This window comes from Polypterus senegalus, chromosome 15 (assembly GCF_016835505.1).
Source record: "Polypterus senegalus isolate Bchr_013 chromosome 15, ASM1683550v1, whole genome shotgun sequence".
Lineage (NCBI taxonomy): Eukaryota > Metazoa > Chordata > Cladistia > Polypteriformes > Polypteridae > Polypterus > Polypterus senegalus.
In genome coordinates, this window is record NC_053168.1 from 86,790,419 (window position 1) to 86,811,807 (window position 21,389).

The 21,389-nt window shown below is 34.3% G+C and overlaps 1 protein-coding gene across 4 annotated transcripts in view; it reads left to right on the forward strand.

Moving 5' to 3' along the window:
• Positions 1–21,389, forward strand: part of runx1t1 (RUNX1 partner transcriptional co-repressor 1) — a 161,489-nt gene that overhangs the window by 99,872 nt on the left and 40,228 nt on the right. For 3 of the 4 annotated variants that reach the window (XM_039736443.1, XM_039736444.1, XM_039736445.1), the window contains exons 3-4: positions 7,373–7,614; positions 16,793–16,882. In XM_039736443.1, the coding sequence (XP_039592377.1) occupies positions 7,373–7,614; positions 16,793–16,882 (332 nt within the window). Of the gene's footprint in view, positions 1–5,176; positions 5,282–7,372; positions 7,615–16,792; positions 16,883–21,389 lie in introns of those variants that run through there. The other variant, XM_039736446.1, reaches the window with a different exon arrangement.

A 21,389-nucleotide genomic window follows, 5' to 3' on the forward strand; every position in this document is an offset into this window, starting at 1 on the left:
AAATATTTAAAAACTTTCTATTTGAGCTTATTTTAAACTTTGAATTTTTGACTTTTTGGCTATATGCTTTCCACATTTTGACTTTTGATTTTTGTCTCTGATTTTGTCTAAGTCAGTTTGTATTGGTAATCTTTCTGGTAATAACCAGTTTTTGTATGTTTCTTATTTTTTTTGTCTTGACTTTGATTTTTGTCTCTGAGTTTGTCTAGGTAATTTGTATTGGTAGACTTTATGGCATTGACTAGGTTTTGTATTTTTATTTTTTGCCCCTCAGTTTAAATTTTTGAACATACTATAAAAGTTACAATTTTGATTAATTTTAGGCTTAGAGTGACCTGAGTTGTCACTGAAAGTAGCCACTGAAAATTGTATAAATGGATTTTAATTTCATAGCCAACGTTCAATCTCTTTCAAATATGATGAACTATCAGTATTAATAGTGAATCACTGAATCATCAGGTACTGTGACATTTTGTGTATTATAGATAGCTGGTTTGAACCTGATTTACCTGGCATTATTTTAATGCTGGATGGATTTAGTCTAATCTGAACAGATGCCCATAATGGAGTGTAGAAATTCCACATCATTTGCCAATTTAGCAAAAGAAATAACCCACTCTGTTATCAACATTCTAATGACAAATCATTATGACCCCATTGTAGTTACATATGGTGGCTTTAACCATGTGACTTTGTAATGAACAGTATCAAATTTCCATCTCTATGTGTCATATTCCACTCACAGACACAGCAAACTGGACCTGCTTTATTCAAATATTCAAGATGCCTTAAATGTAAACCTGTGGCATCATTGGATTTTAACTCCCACCTAAAATCCCTTTATTAGATATTTCCACCAGGATACCGTGGAAGTGGATCCTTGATGATAAAATGGCTCAGTGACTGTTACCCAAACACATATGTTTATACTATTGTTCCCTCAACAACAGTACACAGCTGTCTCAACAACAAGCCATGGATTACTAATGAGCAAAGATGAGAAAGTATCATTCAGATCTAGTGACAAAAAGACTGTAAAGGGAATACAGAGACTGCTGAAGAAAAGGCTCAGTGAAGGGAAGGAAATTTACAAAGCCAAAACAGAAAAAAAACTTGCTTAGAATAACATGAAAAATATTTGGAATAGACTGAACATAATTTCTAGGCTCAAGCAACCCAGAGTTCAGGTGCTAGACAGATTTTTTATAATAGATTTCCTTCTTGCAGCCATCTTCTTCTAATGGCCATTCCCCCAACACCATATCACCTGCATCAATGACACCCTGTATGTATTTTACTCCTACCACTTTAACTGGTATAGCCAGTCTGACTATCAGCATAGGCTGTCCATAAATGATGCCCAAGTCAGGGGGCAACACACAATGAAAAGGCCACAGTACTGGATGGAGACAGTTCATGAATACTTAAGGTCTGTGATGACCAACATTTTGGTTTCATCTGCTATCTGTTCAGTGTGTCTCTAAGGCTCGAAGAGGTACTGTGGTGGAAAGTATACTGTATTGTTCTAGTTTCAAAGAAGGCACGCCCAACATCACAAGACCTTCCGGAGACTGGTCCTGGACTATGCGAGTCCTCTTCTGAAAGACAACTTTGACACACTGCACTTTGCCTACTACACAATAATTGGAGTGGACAATGCAATTATCTATCTGCTCCTCAAAATCTATTCTCATCTGGGAAAGGCTGACATCACTGAGAGAATTATGGTTTTTGATTTTTCTAGTGCCTTCAGTACCTTCCTGCCATCTCTGCACTAATGGAGTGTATTGAAAAGGGGAATGAAACAGAGTAAAGTGCAAAGAGAATTGACTGATAAGCTAGAATGTTATAGATACATAGAGGAAATAAGAAAGGGCAGAGCAGACTTTTTTTTTACTTAAGAGACTGTGTTCTCCAAATATAGGTAGCAATGTCCTTTATGTGTGTAACATGTGTTATATTCAGTTGGATTTGTTATGCTGTAGTGTGATAGGCCATTAACATCACTTTAATAAAGGCCCACTAGATCACCAAACTTATTAAGATGGCAGTCTCAGTTATGGGACACACTCTCTACTCAGTGGAGGCAGTAACTATGAACAGAATAAAGACAAACTAATGACCATAAAAGACAATGCTGCACATCTCCTTTCTCTGACATGGTGTCATTGAGGATTTTTAACCAACTAATTATTCCGCAGAAGTGTGTCAAGAAGCACTACAGAGTCTGCTAAATACATACTGCGATATGCCTTTATAATGCCTCACTGTGACTGCTTTTTTATTATTAGCCAATTCTGAAGATTTTTTTTCTTCTGTGTTTGTGTTGTTATAATATTTCTTTATTTTGTTTAATTTCAGTAAAGCTAAATTTCTCTTTGGGACAAGTAAATGTCTATCTATCCATCTATGAGTATCTCTGAAGCCATTTAATTATGTTTTTCAAGACAAGTCTGCCTTTTTTCATCCTTGGGCATAATAATTCTCTGAGTACACTTAAGGATTAAACGCATAGCCTTTCAATGACAATTTTGTGAACAATATTGTGACTTTTTCTGTAATTCAATATAAAATATATAATTACTAACAATAACAATGTATTTCCATCAAGTGTTTACCCAACTATCACTTAGTTAGGCAAATATTGGCATTCATAAAGCTTGAATTTTAATGTGTGGTAGAAATGGGAATCCCCCAGTTTAAGAATTAATGGGGGCGTTTCAGCATAGGTTTTATGAAACTGTTATGTCATAGTGATTGAGGAAAAGAAAAAAAACACAACAGTTCCTACCGTTGATTACATGCCGCTTTCATCTATGCTTTTATTTAAACTGTGAGGATTGACAAAGTCATTTGAAGCAGTGCATTGGCTGATGAGAATTGTAGTCCTCAGTTTGCCATTTGCGCAAATTTCAGTTGTGTTAAATTGACTGCACTCCCAGCTACAGTGCCTGGCAAGCACTTGGTAAATGCATGTTCTTCGAGCTTCGTCATACTTTGCTCATTTCAGTTGACTTCTGGAGATGCCCTTCATTTGCATAAGCTGGTATGCCCCATTTCTCTCTGCGATTGCTGTCAGCGCTTTGGCGAAATGGGAGGCACAGTCTGTTACAATGTCCAACTTGCTAAAGCATTATTAAAAGCAAATATCAATGATTAAAGAATACTTGTTAGCTAATTTTTGTATTTCTAAAATGTCACCAAGTTTCAGTCAAATCTGTCAAGGCATTTGTGTTATTTTTGGGAATTTAGTTTTTTATTGTGAGTTTTTTTTACCCCTAAGTATTGATATATAAGAATGTTCTTTCTTGGTGCATACTTACTGCTTTAGTTGTACCATCCTGATAAATGTTAGCTTTTAGGTAAACAGGAAACTGTTTTTGTTGATGTGTGTGTCAGTCAGCTTTGCATTCTATATAGGTGACATACAAAACAACACATTAAATGCATATATAATGTAGTTTAAATACATAGTGGATACAATACATGAAGTAAAATTTTTAAATTTTAGGGCTTAGTTAAATCCACTCCTGTTCTAGTGCACTGTATTTCAAATCTGATGTACCAGGCTAAGACCAGCAAACAGTTGGCCCTCTACCACCATCAAAATGAGTTATTAGCTCCAATTTCTTTCATAAAAACAAGTCAGGTACAATCACCAAATTAATCATTTTAATTACTATGCCAAAAAATTTTAAGTGGCCAATTTCTCCTCCTAAATTATTAATCAATTCAAACTGCTGTTTGAATTTACCAGTCCTTTTCTCTCAGAGGAGAAAGCTTTATGTTCAGGTCCCCTTATTGCCATTGTTCTCTTGCCACTCACAAATCTCAAAAAATGGCCTCAAAAAACAACCCTGGACTTCACTACTGGTTAGCACCAACACCACCTCAAATAACTTAGCCCTAAATTCAAAAGGAAGCCTTCTAGCCTGTACAGGATCAACAACTGGTTCAAGGGTTTGTAAAGTGTAAAGACAAAACAAAGTTCTTTTAATATTTTGAAATATTTATTTAAAATATCAAAAATATACAAAGGGGGAAAAGCCAGCAAAAAGGCAGAAAAAGGAAATCAAAAGGTGTGCCTAAAAGGCAAAAAACAAAAAGCAAACGAGCCCAATACTAAAACCAAAACTAATACCTTAAGAGAAAAGTTGAAACGTCAGCAATCCAATAGCAAATGTACAAATCAACATAGAACAAGAGAAAAACACAACGATGAAGGTGCCACAATCGTAGCTTTTTTTGTAAAATAGTTCTGGGCATGGTTCCACAGCTGCTGCATCATGTGGTTCCAACCCTAGGATCAATATACAGGTGACAAGGCAGAAAACTTGAAATAACAAATAAATACATACAAACAAAACAGCAGAAATAATAAATGACACAACATTCAATAAAACACTAAAAAAATGAAAACAAAAATGTAATCAATAATATCACATACAAAATAATTGAAAGATAGCAAAAACTTGCATAAACAAAAATTGTTTCATTCTCTCAACAGTACTGCTCACAACTTCTTGCTCTTTACATTAAGAAGGGATCCACTATTTAATTTGTCACTGAAGCCATAACTAAAGGCTTTCTGTACATTTAAGTTACTCAGTCCAATTTCACAACAACAGTATATTTATCTATTTAGCTCATCATACTTTATAAAAAAAATAAATGAATGTTTTTAAAATAAAAAGAAATACATGCGTATATACTGTACATGCATAAGACACATAAAAATGGTGCAGTCCCTAATGGAATTAAGCATAAATGAAATTACTATTGACTAAACAGGTTTTTTTTTTTAACTTTAATAGTTATAACGGTACTGCCTTTTACTTTTTACTGCTCAGTAATTCATTATCTGCTATCCACATTTTTTTGGAATGACAAAAGTCTTTGGTTGAAACATGGTGTATGAATCTTCAACTGATGTGATGCAGGCGTCTCATTTCCAGATCTGGAATTGTATCATGTGGCCTGTGGGTGTGTACAGTCTGGAACAGGAGAAATTCTTTAAGTCATCCAGCATGGTTTACCGTCAAGTTTGCAATTGCCCTTCTATGTAAATAAAATGTAGTTGACGATGCCAGTTTGAATATGAAGGTCTACTGTATTACTCCTTTCTCCTTGTTTCTAGATGGAATCACTTTAAAGATCTTGCTTTCCACATTGTGAAATTTGATTCATGTACTGTGCTTGCATCACAAATTGACAGCATTAGATGGTTTGACCAGATACTCTATGATTCAATTACTCCCATGGTCAAATTCTTTATTTTCAGGTATGTGTGATGCAGTGTTTTAGTTGTGTGTAGCAGTGTGATATGTTGACACCTTTAATCTACCTGATATGGCACAGGATTCACAAAATATTTTCAGTACATAATTTGCAACATATGTGGAACAAAGTGGAGTTAACACATTGACAAGCAGCCCCTTGTTGATTCCAAACCCAAAATTCCAGCTACTCCAATGGCAACTGGAGGTTTTTTTAGGAAGGTGACTAATAAGTTGACCAATGTAATTAATTTGTTTACTCTTTCCTATTTTAATAGTAGCAGTATCAACATGTATTAAAATGCTTACTTCAGTTACTGTAATTAGCTGCTACTTAAATAGCTTTTCATTTTTAAAAGTGGTTTTTCTATACCACTTCTTATATTTTGTACAAGGCAAACATTTACTTGCCAGAACATATTAGATTAGATTAATTTTTGCAACATTTAATGCTACTGATATTTTTGAAGACTGGATTAAGTATATCTAATTTTATAAAGATTTTATTATTTTAAGAAAATATTTATTTATAAGCATTAAAACACAAGTTTGAAAATATAGGTGGGCTTATTGTTTTGTTTTGAAGGTGAAGTAAGCCAATGTAGATTTAACTATTTTTCTTATATAGTTTCTATAAACTATATAAATATTATTCATATCTTCTTATTCTTCTTCTTCCTTCAGCATTAGCTTGGATCTTTAACATTGTATTCTTATTTTACTGATACCAGCACCTTTCTAATATGCTTACAGCCTTTAACAACCAGATATGTTTATAAACATCTTTTTCATTAATATATATTTTTTAAGTTCATCGTTTGGCCCATGGAGAATGTGTAGTTCTTTCAGAAGATATAATTTGATTGATTCTGAAAGAATGCCAATCGGCATCACAACCCTGCTGCTTATAGTCAAGAGTCTCCTGCATTTACTGATGTTATGTCAATGGCCAGATCCACATGCTTCTTCAACCCTTTATCCTGCTGTTTTCTCAGATAATGGAGATAAATGGACAGAGTCTCCTCTGGAGTAGTACAGCTTATTGTCTGCCATCTACTAACATGCTGTGTTCTTCTGCAGTAGTGACCCACATCTTTAGAGTAATGGCTGTAAAATATTGATTCTTTCGACATAATCTCTTGCTATTCCTTACCTTAAGATACTGTAGTATTTCAAATGCCAGTCAAATGTAAAATGAACTGTTAAATAGAAAATTAAATAGAAATTTGCAGATCTGTTCTTTGTCTACTTTATCCCAATAGGCTTTACTGGAAGGAAATTTTCCATTATAAATGAAACTTAAGATACCTCAAGTTTTGCAATAAAATAAAATTCATTAGTAAACAAATAAACTATTCACTCTAAAAATGTTTAAGTCAGCTTCCCGAATACATTTTTGTTCTTTTAAATGTTTTATACTTGAAAAATATTTGTCTGACACATTTTAAATAAATTCAGAGACTGTTCAAAAACCAAATGAAACTTTCTTTTAAAATAACTCCTGTTGAGATAATGTTTGGTAATTATTGACATGCATCTGATATCCTTTTTTAGTCTGAGTTAACATTAAGAGGAGCACATTTACTGTAGCCAACACTAGATAGCATGCTTTGTGTTTATCATTTAGCATTCATCATTTAGCATTTTTTAAATATCTCTTGTGGATCAGATCCATAGTTTTGCATTTAAGGCTATAAATTTTGTTATTTCATGAAAAACTGAATTTTCCTCATAAAATATTTCTGTCATATGATGATTCCCAACATCAGTCTTAAGGTTTGTTTTAGGAAATTTGTAGCTGTGATAACAAGTGATTCTCCACTATTGGCTAACAAAGACCTTGAGATTATTTTGCAATGAATGCTTGACTGGATGTGCAGAATATTTCTAAAGAATAATCATTCATCTAGAAGTGATTGATGCAGAATCTTTTCGAAACTTGATATTGACACTTGCAAAAGGACATGTAATAAATATATATATATATATATATATATATATATATATATATATATATATATATATACACACACACAGTATCATCTATCTTATATGCTTCTTATTTAACTTTGTTTTCTTTTTTTTTATCTAAACAGTAACAAATGGCACCAGTCATTCTCCCACAGCATTAAATGGAGCTCCTTCACCCCCAAATGGCTTTAGCAATGGGCCCTCCTCATCATCTTCATCTTCTTTGGCAAATCAGCAGCTGCCACCAGCCTGTGGTGCACGACAGCTTAGCAAACTGAAGAGATTTCTCACTACTTTACAGCAATTTGGAAATGACATTTCACCCGAAATTGGAGAGAGGGTGCGCACCCTAGTCCTAGGACTAGTGGTAAGTCAAGTATACATTGTATAATGTTAAAGAACGTATAGTGTAACTCATGTGATACTTATAGAAAAACAAAAGTTTAATTTATGTGTCTTATCTAATAAAATAGCAATTTTAATTTTCCAAACTGGAAAGCTGTGATTTGACTTGACAAGGCAAAATTTTGAGAGTTGACATGTTTTGCACTTTATCTTTGAATCTTTGCAACAAAATACTTAACTCATACTTATACAAAGAAATTTAAACTCAAATTTTACTGTATGTGTGATACTTAACAGAGAAGATATTTTAGAGAAACATCAACCAAAACCTAAGCCAGTATAAGAGCATAAATAGTTTTACAAGATCCATTCTTTTTTTTTTTTTTTTTTTTTATATAACTATTCTAAACGCACACTAAGGAGAAGCAGCTTGATCATCTGCTGGCTTGCTGCTGCTGCTGGCAAGCTGCATCTTCTGCTTGTCATTTTATGAGCTGGGAGCACATGAAGTGTGTCTGCGAAACGCATTCCAAAAACTGCTAAGTTAGATGTTTTAAGTGTTGTCCCACTGCCTTGTCTTGCGTGACGTGTCTCTTGTGGGACATCAAATTGTCTTCTGAGAAGATCATGTCTCGTTTCCCTCCCAAGATTTTTTTTTTATAATAGAGAGATGTCAGTTTTTACATTATACCTATATCCACTGTTGATGTAAGGAATAACATCATACACAACTTTTAAGATTCTTGAAATGTTATTAAAAGTAGTTAGTACTTTAGAATGTGTAACCAAACTGATGTTTATTTGATTAAGAAATAACATTTTCAGCTTGTTTGTGTTTCATTTTAACACAAAAAGAAGAAAATATTAATGCTAGTTGTTCTTCAGGATGCTACTATAAAAATTATAAAGAAATTATTAGGGACAGTGACCTTTGATGATATGACAGCTGCAGCGCTTAAAATGTGCAAAAGAGCATATGGACATCTGTAGGGTGGATACCACCTTGACTGTTTTTCCAATAGCTAAAAGAATGGCAAATTGTTAAAATAGCAACAAGGATCATAGCCAAATTTAGCAAATTTAAATTTGGTGATGGAGGAATACAGACATAGTCATCACGTAGTAAAATCTTGCAATAACTTGTGCAAGGATCTATACCTAGATTGCAGGAAGAAATGAAAAGTTATCATTTATTTTTAAAATGACAGCATACTGTATTTGGACTGGAAATGTTTAAGTTGGGGAAAAGTGGCGATTTTTGCTATGAAGTGTAAAGGTGTATAATTGCAAGAAGAGGAAAAATGTTGTAAAGTGTGCCTGTAGTTTCAAATGTAAAAAATAATACAGAACAAGGTTGTTATACTTTTACCATTTTATTTTAGTTTTTATTTCTATATTATTTCTGATCTGACTTGGAAATTCAGATTAGTTTTAGTTTTCCTTCATCTTGTATTTTTAGTTTTAATTTAGTTTTTACTTCACAAAGACATTCCTGTTTTATTTATAGTTACAGAGCAACTATGAACTTTAGTTTTGTGTCACAATCAGACAGCACTGTATACTTAACATGTTATGAGATTATTGTTAGTGGAAGCATACTACACTACATGGTTGCTATCTTGCTTTATCTTTTCTGTTAAAAACAAGCATAATTAAAACCAGATACTGAATATGAACAATTTTATAATTTTAAAATATTTTCTATGCCATCTGTGCTGAACAAATGTGCACTGACTGTAGGCACATTTCACCTATTCCTTATCTTGCCCAGCGTGGGCCAATTTGTAATGTAATTTAGGTGAATTTTAAGGTTTGAAGGTTTTTTACTCTAAATTTCTACAGCATACAACATATCTTGAAGACAATCTGCTTATAATTAATGCCTACAATAGCGCATTCAAAAATCTCCTATTCTGGGCTTTATTTTTCCTCTCAAGCACGTACAATTTATAGACAGAATTTTGCCACCTGTAGGCCTGAAAACATATCAAAAATCGGGAAATACATTCTACTATGTTCTGACAGGTGTGATGATGAAAATCATGGGGGCTTAGGAAGAACATGGCTCTTAGGCTTGAATCAGTGTTCAGACCCCACCTAGCTGTATTAAGGGGAACAAAGAAAACATGCATGTAGTGTCAAGGTTAGGGGGATTAGAGAGACTTGAATAATAACAGTAACCCTTAATAAGAAGAGTAAGAGTGAGTAATAGTATAGAGACAACTACAAAATGACAGAAACAACATCTGATATTAAGAGCACACTAGATGATATATATATAGTGTATATATATATAGTGTAGATATAGATATATAGATATAGATAGATAGATATATATAAATATGTATATATACTGTATATATTTTTTTTCCCCTCTAAAGTTGCTTATCCACAGCAAGATCTCAGGAAAACTAGAGCCTATCCAAGCAGCTTTGCATGCAAGGCAGGAAACATCCATGGTATGCAATTCTCTCTAGAGAATGATGGAAAAGAGTGGGGCAAATATTTTGAAACATAATTCTACCACTGTATTATTTTCACAATATCAGGTATTTTGAGCTGTGAATGTAACACTAAAAAAGATAAATTAATAAATACAGAATAAAAACAAAAACATATTAGTACGTTTAGTTTTTCACCAGTTGGCAGACTCTCTTCCCCTGCTTACCTGTAGTTCAGTAGAGATGTTGCCAGCTCGGGAATTTTTTTGTATCGCTTTGTTGTTAAACAACCATTTAAAGCAAAAGTGATTGGTCAGCAAAAATATGCTGATCTTGTATGTTGACCTGGTTTTTGTTGTGCGTTGTCTGGTTTTTGGCCTCACAAAGTTAATATAATTGTCAGCTTTCATAAGAACACCTCATCAGCCTTTTTCAGAGAGAGAGAAGAGATGAGTGAAGCTAGTTTGGGGTGATTGAATCAAGGTCTCTTCCAGTGCCATCACATCCTGGCAGGCTCATGTTGCGGTCACAACTGTAAGATAAATGTCCATTTATTGACCCTTTTGTTTGCAGGATACACTTCCGAAATGTCAGCTCAACACTTATTTATACCTTTGTTATCAGATGAAGTAAAGGACTGAGCAAAGTTTGGTACAAGCTGCTGTTTAGTCATTCCTGTACTCCATACAAATCGATCAATTTTTACAAAAAATAGGATTGAAAACAAGTCGACCCCCACCCCTGAGAGAGAGAGCATGGCCAACAGGGTAAAATTTAAGGCTTGTAAACATAGCTAAATTGATGAGTTTGATAGGCCAATAGAGATGAATGGAGAAGAAAAAGAAATATAATTGCTTCCTCGGTTCTTTAAAAGCTTATTCTAAAATATTATTGATTAGATCCTGCCATGTTTTGAATAAAATCTATACAGATCCTCTGAGTATTTGATTTTTTCCAATTTCAAATAGTATAACACATCGGTTTCCCACTGACTTAAAAGAGGAGAGTTAGGATTCTTCCAGTTTAGCAAAATAAGTCTGCGTGCCAAAAGTGTAGTAAATGCAATCACAGTTTGTTTTTCCCTCTCCACTTTAAACCCATCTGGAAGAGCACCAAACACAGCTGTTAATGGGTTAGGAGGTATTATGACACCAAGGCTGTCTGAAAGGTAATTAAAATTTTTGGTCCCGAATGATGTTAATTTGGTGCAGGCCCAAAACATGTGACCCAGTGAGGCTGGGACTTGATTGCAGCATTCGCAGGTTGGATCCTGCTCTGGAAACATTACGAGAGTTTTAAGTGAGACAGATGTGCTCGAAATATAATTTTGAGTTGAATAATTGTATGCTTTGCGCATATGGTGCTTGAGTGAATACTCTGCATTGCTATTTTCCACTCCTTTTCTAATATATTGATTAAGAGATCTTTTTCCCAGTGTCCTCTTGGATCTTTGAAAGGGAGGGACTGTAAAATAATTTTATATATTGCAGAGGTGGTGTATAAGTCCTTGAAATTGAGCAATATTTTTTCTAGCATGGACAAGGGTGCAAGATGAGGAAAATTGAGCAGGATCTGCTTAACAAAGTTCCTAATTTGAAGATAGTGAAAGAAATGTGTAGCTGGAAAGTTAAATTTGGAATGTAATTGTTCATAGGATGCAAAGATGTTGTCTATATAAAGATCTCTAAGCAAGTTAATCCCAAATTTTTTCCAGATGTTAAAAACTGCATATGTTTGTGAAGGTTGAAAGAGGTAGTTCTCTTGCAGAGGTGCCACAGATAAAAGCTTCTCCATCTTAAAATGCTTTCTACATTGGTTCCATATTCTGAGTGGGTTATCGGTATATTGCCGATAACTTGCATTTATTGGGGCACAAAGCAGGGAATATAAAGAAGTACTGCAGGATTTTACTTCTATTGTAGATCAGGCCTGTGTATGTTCATCTGTTTGTGTCCAGGTTTTTATAGCTTGTACGTTTGCTGCCCAGTAATAAAACTGAAAGTTGGGTAGAGCCATGCTAAGGATTTATAGTAGTCTCTAAATATATGCATTAGATTTTTATGGTCGATGATTTCGTCTCCGTTCGTGTTGGTGATTACTGGGATTGCGTTGCGAACTTCTTGCTTGTGGATTTGTTGAGCTAAAAGCTTATTAGCTTTCTCTCCGTGTTCATAGTAATGATGTCTGGATTTATAAATTAGTTGTTCAGTTTTTTTAGTTGTCAGGAGGTTGAGTTCTGAATGCAGTGCCTTCCTTTTCCTATGTAGAGCCTCGCTTGGAAGCCTGGCATGTTCTTCATCTATTCTAGTAATTTTGATTTTTAGCTCTGATACTTTCTTGGTTTCTAATTTATTTCTGTGGGAAAGATATGAAATAATCTGTCCTCTTAAGAATGCCTTTAGAGTTTCCCAGAGTATTCCTGCAGAAATCTCTGAGGATGTATCTGTCTCTAGGAAGAAACTGACTTGTTTGGATATAAATTCTGTACAATTCTCATCTGCTAATAGAAGCGGGTTGAGATGCCGTCTGCGAGGTGAGTGTGTGGGGCATAGTGACTTTAGCTCCAAGATCAAAGGTGCATGGTCGGATATCAATAGCATCGTACTTGCAAGATTTAATCTTAAGCAAGAAATTATTATCTATAAAGAAATAATCAATTCTTGAGCAGCAATGATGTACTGGTGAGTAGAAAGAATATGTTCTTGAGTTTGGGTTTAGAAACCTCCAGGGGTCTGATAAGTTGTGGTCAGTTATAAACTTTTTCATTATCTTTGCAGTGTTAGATGTCGTCCCCCCTGTGATAGAAGCCCTATCTAAGAGTGGATTTAAAACACAATTAAAGTCCCCGGCCATTATAATTTTATGAGTGTTCACATTGGGAATGGATGAAAATAAATTTTGTATGAATTCCTTATCATCAACATTAGGTGCATAAACATTTATCAAAATCTTTTTACAGTTAAATAAGTTGCCCATGACCATCACATATCTCCCTTCAGGATCCGATACTACATCTGATGCTACAAATGACACTGTTCTATGTATGAAAATTCCCACACCTCTAGTTTTCTTTATAAAGATAGAATGGAACATTTGACCAGTCCAGTCCTTTTACAGCCGGAACTGATCCTTGCTTAGTAAGAGTTATTGCCATGCAGCCAAGAATTATTTACATGTAGGCTATTGTTACGTTGGTAATTAAAGGATAGATTAGATATAGATATAGCCTGCTCTCTTTCTCTTCCCGCCTTATTCCCCCACCCTCCCATTTTGCCTCCACACGTGAGACTGGACCCCACTTCACGAAGTCCCGGTCCTCTCACATACCTAGAGACAGAGCACGTCCAAAGCAAAACAAGCCCCCATGCAGCGGCGTTTTAGGATTAAAAAGTAGAGATATCTGTTGCCAATATAGTCTAAATACTATATGCGTAAAAAATATAGTGTAATCATTAACAAACTATAAACTTAAAATATAATCTTCAGCAGTCTTAAAGTATTAAGATAATTAACCTGGGGAATAGTGTTAGAAAGTGGTCCAGAATAAGCATAGTAAGTCTTAATGCAATAGTAACAATAACAATAAACCAAGGGTATGATGTTAGACAGTCTCCTTTTGGGTAGTAGAAAAAATAAATAAATTAATTAAAAAAAGGGTTAATTTCTTCCACACACACGTCTATAACTGTAATTAAAACATAAACAGAAAGTGTCCGAGTAATGAAAAGAATGTATAATTATAATACCCGTATCATTAGAAGTGGATCAGACAGCAGGTGATATCTTCTTGCCATACAGTGACAGGATGCGACTCACTATTGTGTTTCAGAATATTGTTGGGATCAGCTTTCTTTTCCTTTTCTTTTTCCTTTCCTGCTTCTTCCTTGCTGGAGAAGACGTAGTATTGGCCTTGAACTTCCACTTTGTTTGGCAGGATACAAGAGGCTGTATTTGATATCGGCTTGCCGTAGCCACTGTTTAATTTTGTAGAAGGCTGCACGTTTAGCAGCTGTTGCGGGAGAGAAATCAGGGAAAATACGAATGTGGTTATTATCATATATAATCTCTTGCTTGTGTCTGAGGAGCGCCATCACCTCTAGCTTAAATAATAATCTCTCGAAGCCGATAATAAGTCATAGGTCTAAAGGTATTTGATCCGCATATGCGATAAGCCGTTGCTATCTCGGAATCTGATTTAAAGTCCTCTCCAATTATTTTTGAAAATAGTTCAGCTGTGAATTTAACTGGGTTTGGACTTTCACGATTCTCAGGTAGACCTTCGATTCTTATATTATTCCTTCTGCTTCCATCTGAACTTGGACTTGTCGGTCTGGGCTTGGATGTAGCTTTAGTTTTCTTTTCTATTTCTTTCTGAGCTCCTTTCTTGCCAGCCATTTTTATATATGCTTGCAAAGGCTGTTGTAGAACCCTTAGGTTGAATAAATACAGGATATTTCAGGATAATAAGAAAATAATATAAAAAATAACACCGCTGCTAATGGAGCTCCGCTTCAGATGTCCATCTCTCACAACGGACGAGACCAACAACCCCAGCTGGATTTCTACATCCCTGTTACATCTGCTGTCTTAACAGGCCTTCTGTGCTACTAAAAGCTTAGCAGAACAGGTAATGCCCACTTTGTCCTATGATGCAAAAATCAGTACATAACTAAAACAGTTACAGAAGATTTGATAGTAAATAAATAAATTAATCAAATTAGAAAACACCTAAAAATAGTTAGCCATGGTAGGTGACTAGGTCACCATAGTTTGATGATAAAATCATATTGAGTATTACTTAAGAAGAGGAAATAACATAGGAAGAGGAATGTGGATCTGAGAGGATAATCGGGAAATATGGAGGAAAGCACATGTACACACAGGGAGAATGTGCAAAACCCAGTAATTGACTGGGCTGGGATTTGAATCTTATCTTCTGATCAACCAACAACATTTTCTTTCTTCTGCCCATAATTGTACTGATCTTAACATACACATATATAAGCAAGGAATAGATTTCAGGTTACTGTTAACATTGAAGAGTAGATCGACAGAATCTAGTTTTGTAGAAGATTGCAGTAGAAAAGAAAAAACTTTTCAGCCCCATAACATGAAATAAAAATATGCCTAAATTCTAAATTCTTAGCATGAAAAATGTGACAGCAGTTTACAAGGTAAAAAGCCAGGGGATAAAGTAAGTATTTCACATTTTAGGAGGAAGATGTACACATCTCAAGAAGATCTTAAACTTATTAACACTGACTTTGGAGCAGTTATTCAAATATTGTTATTTTTTTATTCAGAATTGTTTGTTAAAAAATGCTGTTTAGTTGTGAATTTGATGTTGTTTCACATTAGCAATAGGAATAGTACTATAGCAGTAATGTAAAATTAAAATTTAAAACTACTTTAATGCAAATTGTACAATGTAATTATAGGATAGGATGGATGGATGGATGGATGGATAGATAGATACTTTATTAATCCCCAAGGGGAAATTCACATACTTTAGCAGCAGCATACTGATAAAAACAATATTAATTAAAGAGTGATAAAAATGCAAGGAGAGAGTGCGAGGCAGGTATAACAGTCTATAATCTTTTATAGTGTTAACGTTTACCTCCCTGAGTGGAATTGAAGAGTCGCATAGTGTGGGGGAGGAACGATCTCCTCAGTCTGTCAGTGGAACAGGACAGTGACAGCAGTCTGTCGCTGAAGCTGCTCCTCTGTCTGGAGATGATACTGTTCAGTAGATGCATTGGATTCTCCATGATTGACAGGAGCTTGTTCAGTGCTCGTCGCTCCACCGCAGATGTCAAACTGTCCAGCTCCATGCCTACAATAGAGCCTGCCTTCCTCACCAGCATGTCCAGGCGTGAGGCATCCTTCTTTATGCTACCTCCCCAGCACATCACCGCATAGAAGAGGGCGCTCGCCACAACCGTCTGATAGAACATCTGCAGCATCATGTTGAAGGACGCCAGCCTTCTAAGGAAATATAGTCAGCTCTGTCCTCTCTTGCACAGAGCATCAGTATTGATGATTGTAATCATGATATTTCAGGGAATTTCTATTCTAGTTTTGTCAGAAGTATTTATTTTGACATGCTTTTTGACTGCATTTATACATTCCTTATCTGTCTTCATAATATAAAAAGCACAATCGTCATTTCATATTTTTATTTATTTATTTATTTGTTTTTACATTCCTTAATTTTCCTGTATCGAAGAGTGTGCCACACTTAATTAGTGCCTGAAATACTAAAGAAAAACTCTGGAGAATTCCTGGCTGTCAAACTAAGCTTCTGCAATCTGTGTGAACAGATGCGAGTTCAATGTAACAAAATGTAGTTTGGGCAAATACAAAAGCCACATTATATATTTATTTATATATGTTTTCACTTTTGAAATGCTACATTTGCACATGTAACAACATTTGGATGTTGGTGTGTGCATTAAGATCATGTTGTATTTTATATTTAGTAAGAAATACCTCTTTTAATCACAATGTTGCTTACTTAAACATATTTAATACTGGGAAAGTTCTATATAATGAGCTATTATGGAAAGTACTCGTATCATACTTAAATTGCTCAAAGTGCAGAGTAAATATATTTATGCATAATGTAATTATCTATGCTCTGCTTTGTTTATCCATTAGCAATTGGTCATCACACTACACCATTATGAATTTCCTTAGATTATGATTTGTGTTATGCTTGCTTCTAAAATTTATTTTGTTTGATTTTTGTTTCTCCAGAATTCTACTTTAACCATAGAAGAGTTTCATTCAAAACTCCAAGAAGCTACCAATTTCCCTCTGCGACCCTTTGTCATTCCATTTCTAAAGGTACAGCACAACCCACTGCTCTTGAAAGTAAACTTTGTGTTTGACTTTTTAAAGCAAGTAAAGTAAACTACATATTTTTTTTTCTCATAGATCTCTAATGCTCAGCTAGACCCTTCTGAGTTAGGAGGCATTAAATGTATGATGGTTGTAATTTCGTGCTACTGTATATTTCACTATTGTGTCTGATTGCTCCTTTATATGACAGTAAATATGTAGGTAGAAGTATCTTCAATCCATCTTAAGTCCTGCAGAACTAAGAAGAAAAACGTTAACCATTTTAGCATGATGTATGTTTCATCTTTTGTGTACAAACTAGGTGACTCGGTAGAATTGACTCTGAATACATTAAAGAGCTACACCATCTGGCAGTAAGTTAAATTTTAGTCAATCTGTGAAGCAGATGTAGTTTCTATAGCATTCTTAGCTCTGTACATATTTACTATTACATTATAATATTATAACTTGCATCAAAATATATCAAATTATCCATAAGGAATTCTGCCTAGGTCAGAGCACAGTATTAAATAGCCTAAGTACATAGTATATTTGAATGCAAATAAAAAACTTAAGAGTGGATATTTATATTGACCTCATTTAATTTGAAAATGTTACGTAAACAAAGGGTAAGTAAATAAAAAATAAAAGGTATTATGCAAAATCTTTCTGCTCCATAAAATGTTCAAATCCATACAAGGTATATTATGATTCGGTAATGTAAAGAATAATTATTTTGAGCATGTCTCGCTTTAGGGTCACTGTTACAGTTTGCAGAGGGAAAGATAAAGACAAGGACACTTTCATATTCTCTTTTCTTGTAGTTGTGTAACATATGGTTGCCATATCCTTTAGTTTGAATGGTTGGAATCAAAGATGTAACTTTTTTTTCTAATTTTAGTGCTTTTCCTCAAAGGAGACATTAATGACAAATACCATATGGTTGTGGGAACACAAGCCTTAATAAGTGCATTCAAATGCAGCTGCAACAATATGCATTAAAGTCTTGTTTTCATTAGGCTAATGTAACCCACAGACCCTCTTCTATTTTGCTTTCACAGGGAAACATTTACTGGAAGGATATTAGACACCATACTAATTACCTAATCTGGCCACAGAATTAGAGCAAAACAAAATTGCTTTGTATTACCATATTTTTTGAATTTGAAGAGACTGTTTATGAAGTCAGTAAATTAAAATGGTTCTGTCAAAGATCCTCATTTTATATCCTCAGCACATGAAAGATTGGTTACAACACATAACCTCAACAAAGAAAGAAAAATGGTTCCCAACAAATGCCTATCTTTTCCAATTGTTCAGTTCTTCTGTGTTTGTGTGCAGCATATCACTTTTATAAATGGTTTGGACTTATCTCAGAATGCGGTATTGACACTTTCAGGTTTCATGAGTTTTCAGATCTCTGAATAAAAATCCACTAGAGGTTGTCTGCTTTTGTCAATACAGATGTATGCAGTTTACTGTTTCTTACCACTTCCTCTCATTGTTTCTAATAGATTCTTGTTTTTTAAAGTAAAAAAAAGATGCTTAAAAAGGGCTACTACAATAAAAGTGCTGGTACAACACAAAATGAATACCAGGAGTATGTTCTTAAACATTAGGTTATTTAACTTAATAATAGTAACTAATTTTGAAACATAATAATAATTTTACAATGTGTTAATTATTGTTTTGAAATAAAGTTCAACCATATCTACAACAATGGTTAGGTTTTCTTTGAAGTTGGAGTAAGGATACCTCCAAAATATAATTGTTCTGTTCTTTTTTTCTGCCTGAAATTGTAATATGTATTCCTCATTAAAATCAGTTTATTAGTTAGATGATATAAGGGAACACAGTGTTGTACCAGTTAGAAATGCTGCTTCACAGCTCTTTGCATCTTGGTTTGAATACCTGTCCTTTTAGTATCATTGTGCAGTTTGCACATTCTTACTTTGTTTGCTATGGTGTGTGAGTATTCCCAATATTGGACTAGTGCACCTTCTATCCTTTGTTTCCAGAATTTGTCCCATGATGCTAGGATATACTGTGGTCCCCATAACATAACAAGTTATTTTAAACAAGTTATTATTTTAATAAATCAAACTAATAGTCCTAGCTTTTTCAGTGTTTAATTTTCTATCTAATTGCTCGTCTGGACTTTACCCTCTCATAAACTCAGATAGCAGATTAATATAGATATCCTGTATATGGATCACTTTTACTTGTAAGTTGCCCTTCATCTTAACCTGGTCATAAAATTTTTATCATTTTTGACTGGCTGCCTAAAATTAGGAGTATGTTTTTATCAATTGATTACATCTTGCCTGAAGAAGGGGCCTGAGTTGCCTCGAAAGCTTGCATATTGTAATCTTTTTAGTTAGCCAATAAAAGGTGTTATTTTGCTTGGCTTTTCTCTACATTCGTACTGGCTAACACGGTACAACAACCTAGTACTATATGCCTCTATGAAATATGAGAGACATTCAAAATGTTTCCCCACTTTTTTTAAGTTAATTTATTAAGAATTTCAAAAACAAATTACATCACTTTTCTACATATTCACCTTCCTTTTCTGAAGCAATTTTCCCAGCGTTGTATAAACTTTTTAATGCCATCAGCAAAAAATTCTTCTGTTTTTGCAGATCAGTTCCATGGTTCTTTCTTCATTCCCCATGGTCGTGGCTGTAGCTGGATGTCTGTGGCGCTCTGCATCCATCACACTAGTACAGCCATTTTTGAACATTTGAATCTCCATACTGACCACATATGCAGAGGTGAATTTGTGCTCCCGGTACACCTTCTGCCCACAAAAAGCATATGACAGAACGCTGTTCCTCTTTGGAGCAATTTATACGTTTCACAGCCATCTTCACAACAGATTGACAACTCTTATACTAAACTGCAAGGGCAGACTAATCTATAACTAATCACATGACACTCATCAATTTCCAACGAAAATAGAAAAGTGCGGAAACTCCCTTGTGTCCCTTGTAATAGATTTCAATTTATTGTGAATTATCATTTTAATAGTTACTGAGCTTTGTAATTTAGTTACTTTGTTACTAGTATTATTTTTCAGAAGTGAAGTAAGACAAGGCTAATTTCTAAGGCAGTTCAATTGAAGAAGCACTAGAGCTTCAACATACCTTGGATTGAATGATCTTCTTTAGTACATGATTTCAGTAGCTAAGCATTCTTTTTATGTAGTCAACAGCACATAAAATGGTCATTTTAACTGTGCTTTTGCAAGGAAATTGTTCAACAGCAATAATGTTTTTATTTTTGAATAAAGAATCATGCTTACACACAAGTATTGGTGAAGTAAGATTTTCATCAAAATTTAACCATGGCTGAGTTGATACTTTAAATTGGTTATTCCTTTTACCTGTTGTAACAAGGAATATATTTATCATCCTTTATGTAAAAAACTTTCTCATGGTTTTTAGATCAGACCATTCTCTGTCATGCAAAATGAGGTTAGTTACAACAACAACATAATTTAATTGTGTACCACATTTTCATACACAGGATGTATCTCAAAGTGTGTTACAAGATGTCAAAGAAATAGTCACAAGAAATAAAAACATTTAAAATAAAAAAAATCATCAATATAGAGGACATGGATAAAATTAAGTAGAAAGGTAGAGTCCTAATATATAGGATTGTTTTTTAATTCTCTAAAGATTAGTCCAATGATAAAGTCATTTGGTAACTCTAAGCTACTCTACATTTATTCACAATACATTGATGCAGCCCCTGATAGTGTTGTTGTAGTCCTTTTCTGAACTTGCATTATGACATTTAAACATTGATTAAAGGGTACTAATGTACTTTTGATCAATAAAACTTTAGTAGACTTTATGCTTTATACCAGTGTTTCCCAAACTCGGTCCTGAGGACCCACTGTCGCTACGGGTTTTTGTTCCAACCAGATTCATAATCATTGACAACACCTAGTAACATTGAGCTCATTTAATTAGCTGCTATTTTTTTCTTTTATTATATATTCAGAAAAGCACAGCAGCATGATTTTTACATTGATAAGACATTTAGAAATATTTCTGCTTTTGCTATAGATTAAAATGCTTAACTCTCTTTTGTTGATTTCATTATATTTTGCCTTTTCTCTGTGCTGTTTCCCCCTTTGTTGTATCATATTAATGACAATTCAAAATGAGCAGACACGCAGGCAGACAACAGTGAATAATCAAAGGCTACTTTACAACTCTACAACTACTTTAGCGTCAGACCTACTAATTAGTAAATAATGGATTAATTAAACAATTAGAACACCTGGAAAAGTAGAATAAAAATCTAGATGAAAATATTGTTAAAAGGAAAAAAAAATACATTATTCCCCTCTCAATAATGCCTCTTCTCCTGACCGCCTCCACTCCTCTCCACTGAGCTCTGTCCTCTTCCACCTGACTCCAGCTATCGAATGGAGAGAGGAGGCCCCTTTTATGTTCATCCGGACGTGCTCCAGGTGCCTCCCGATGAACTTCCGCCGGCA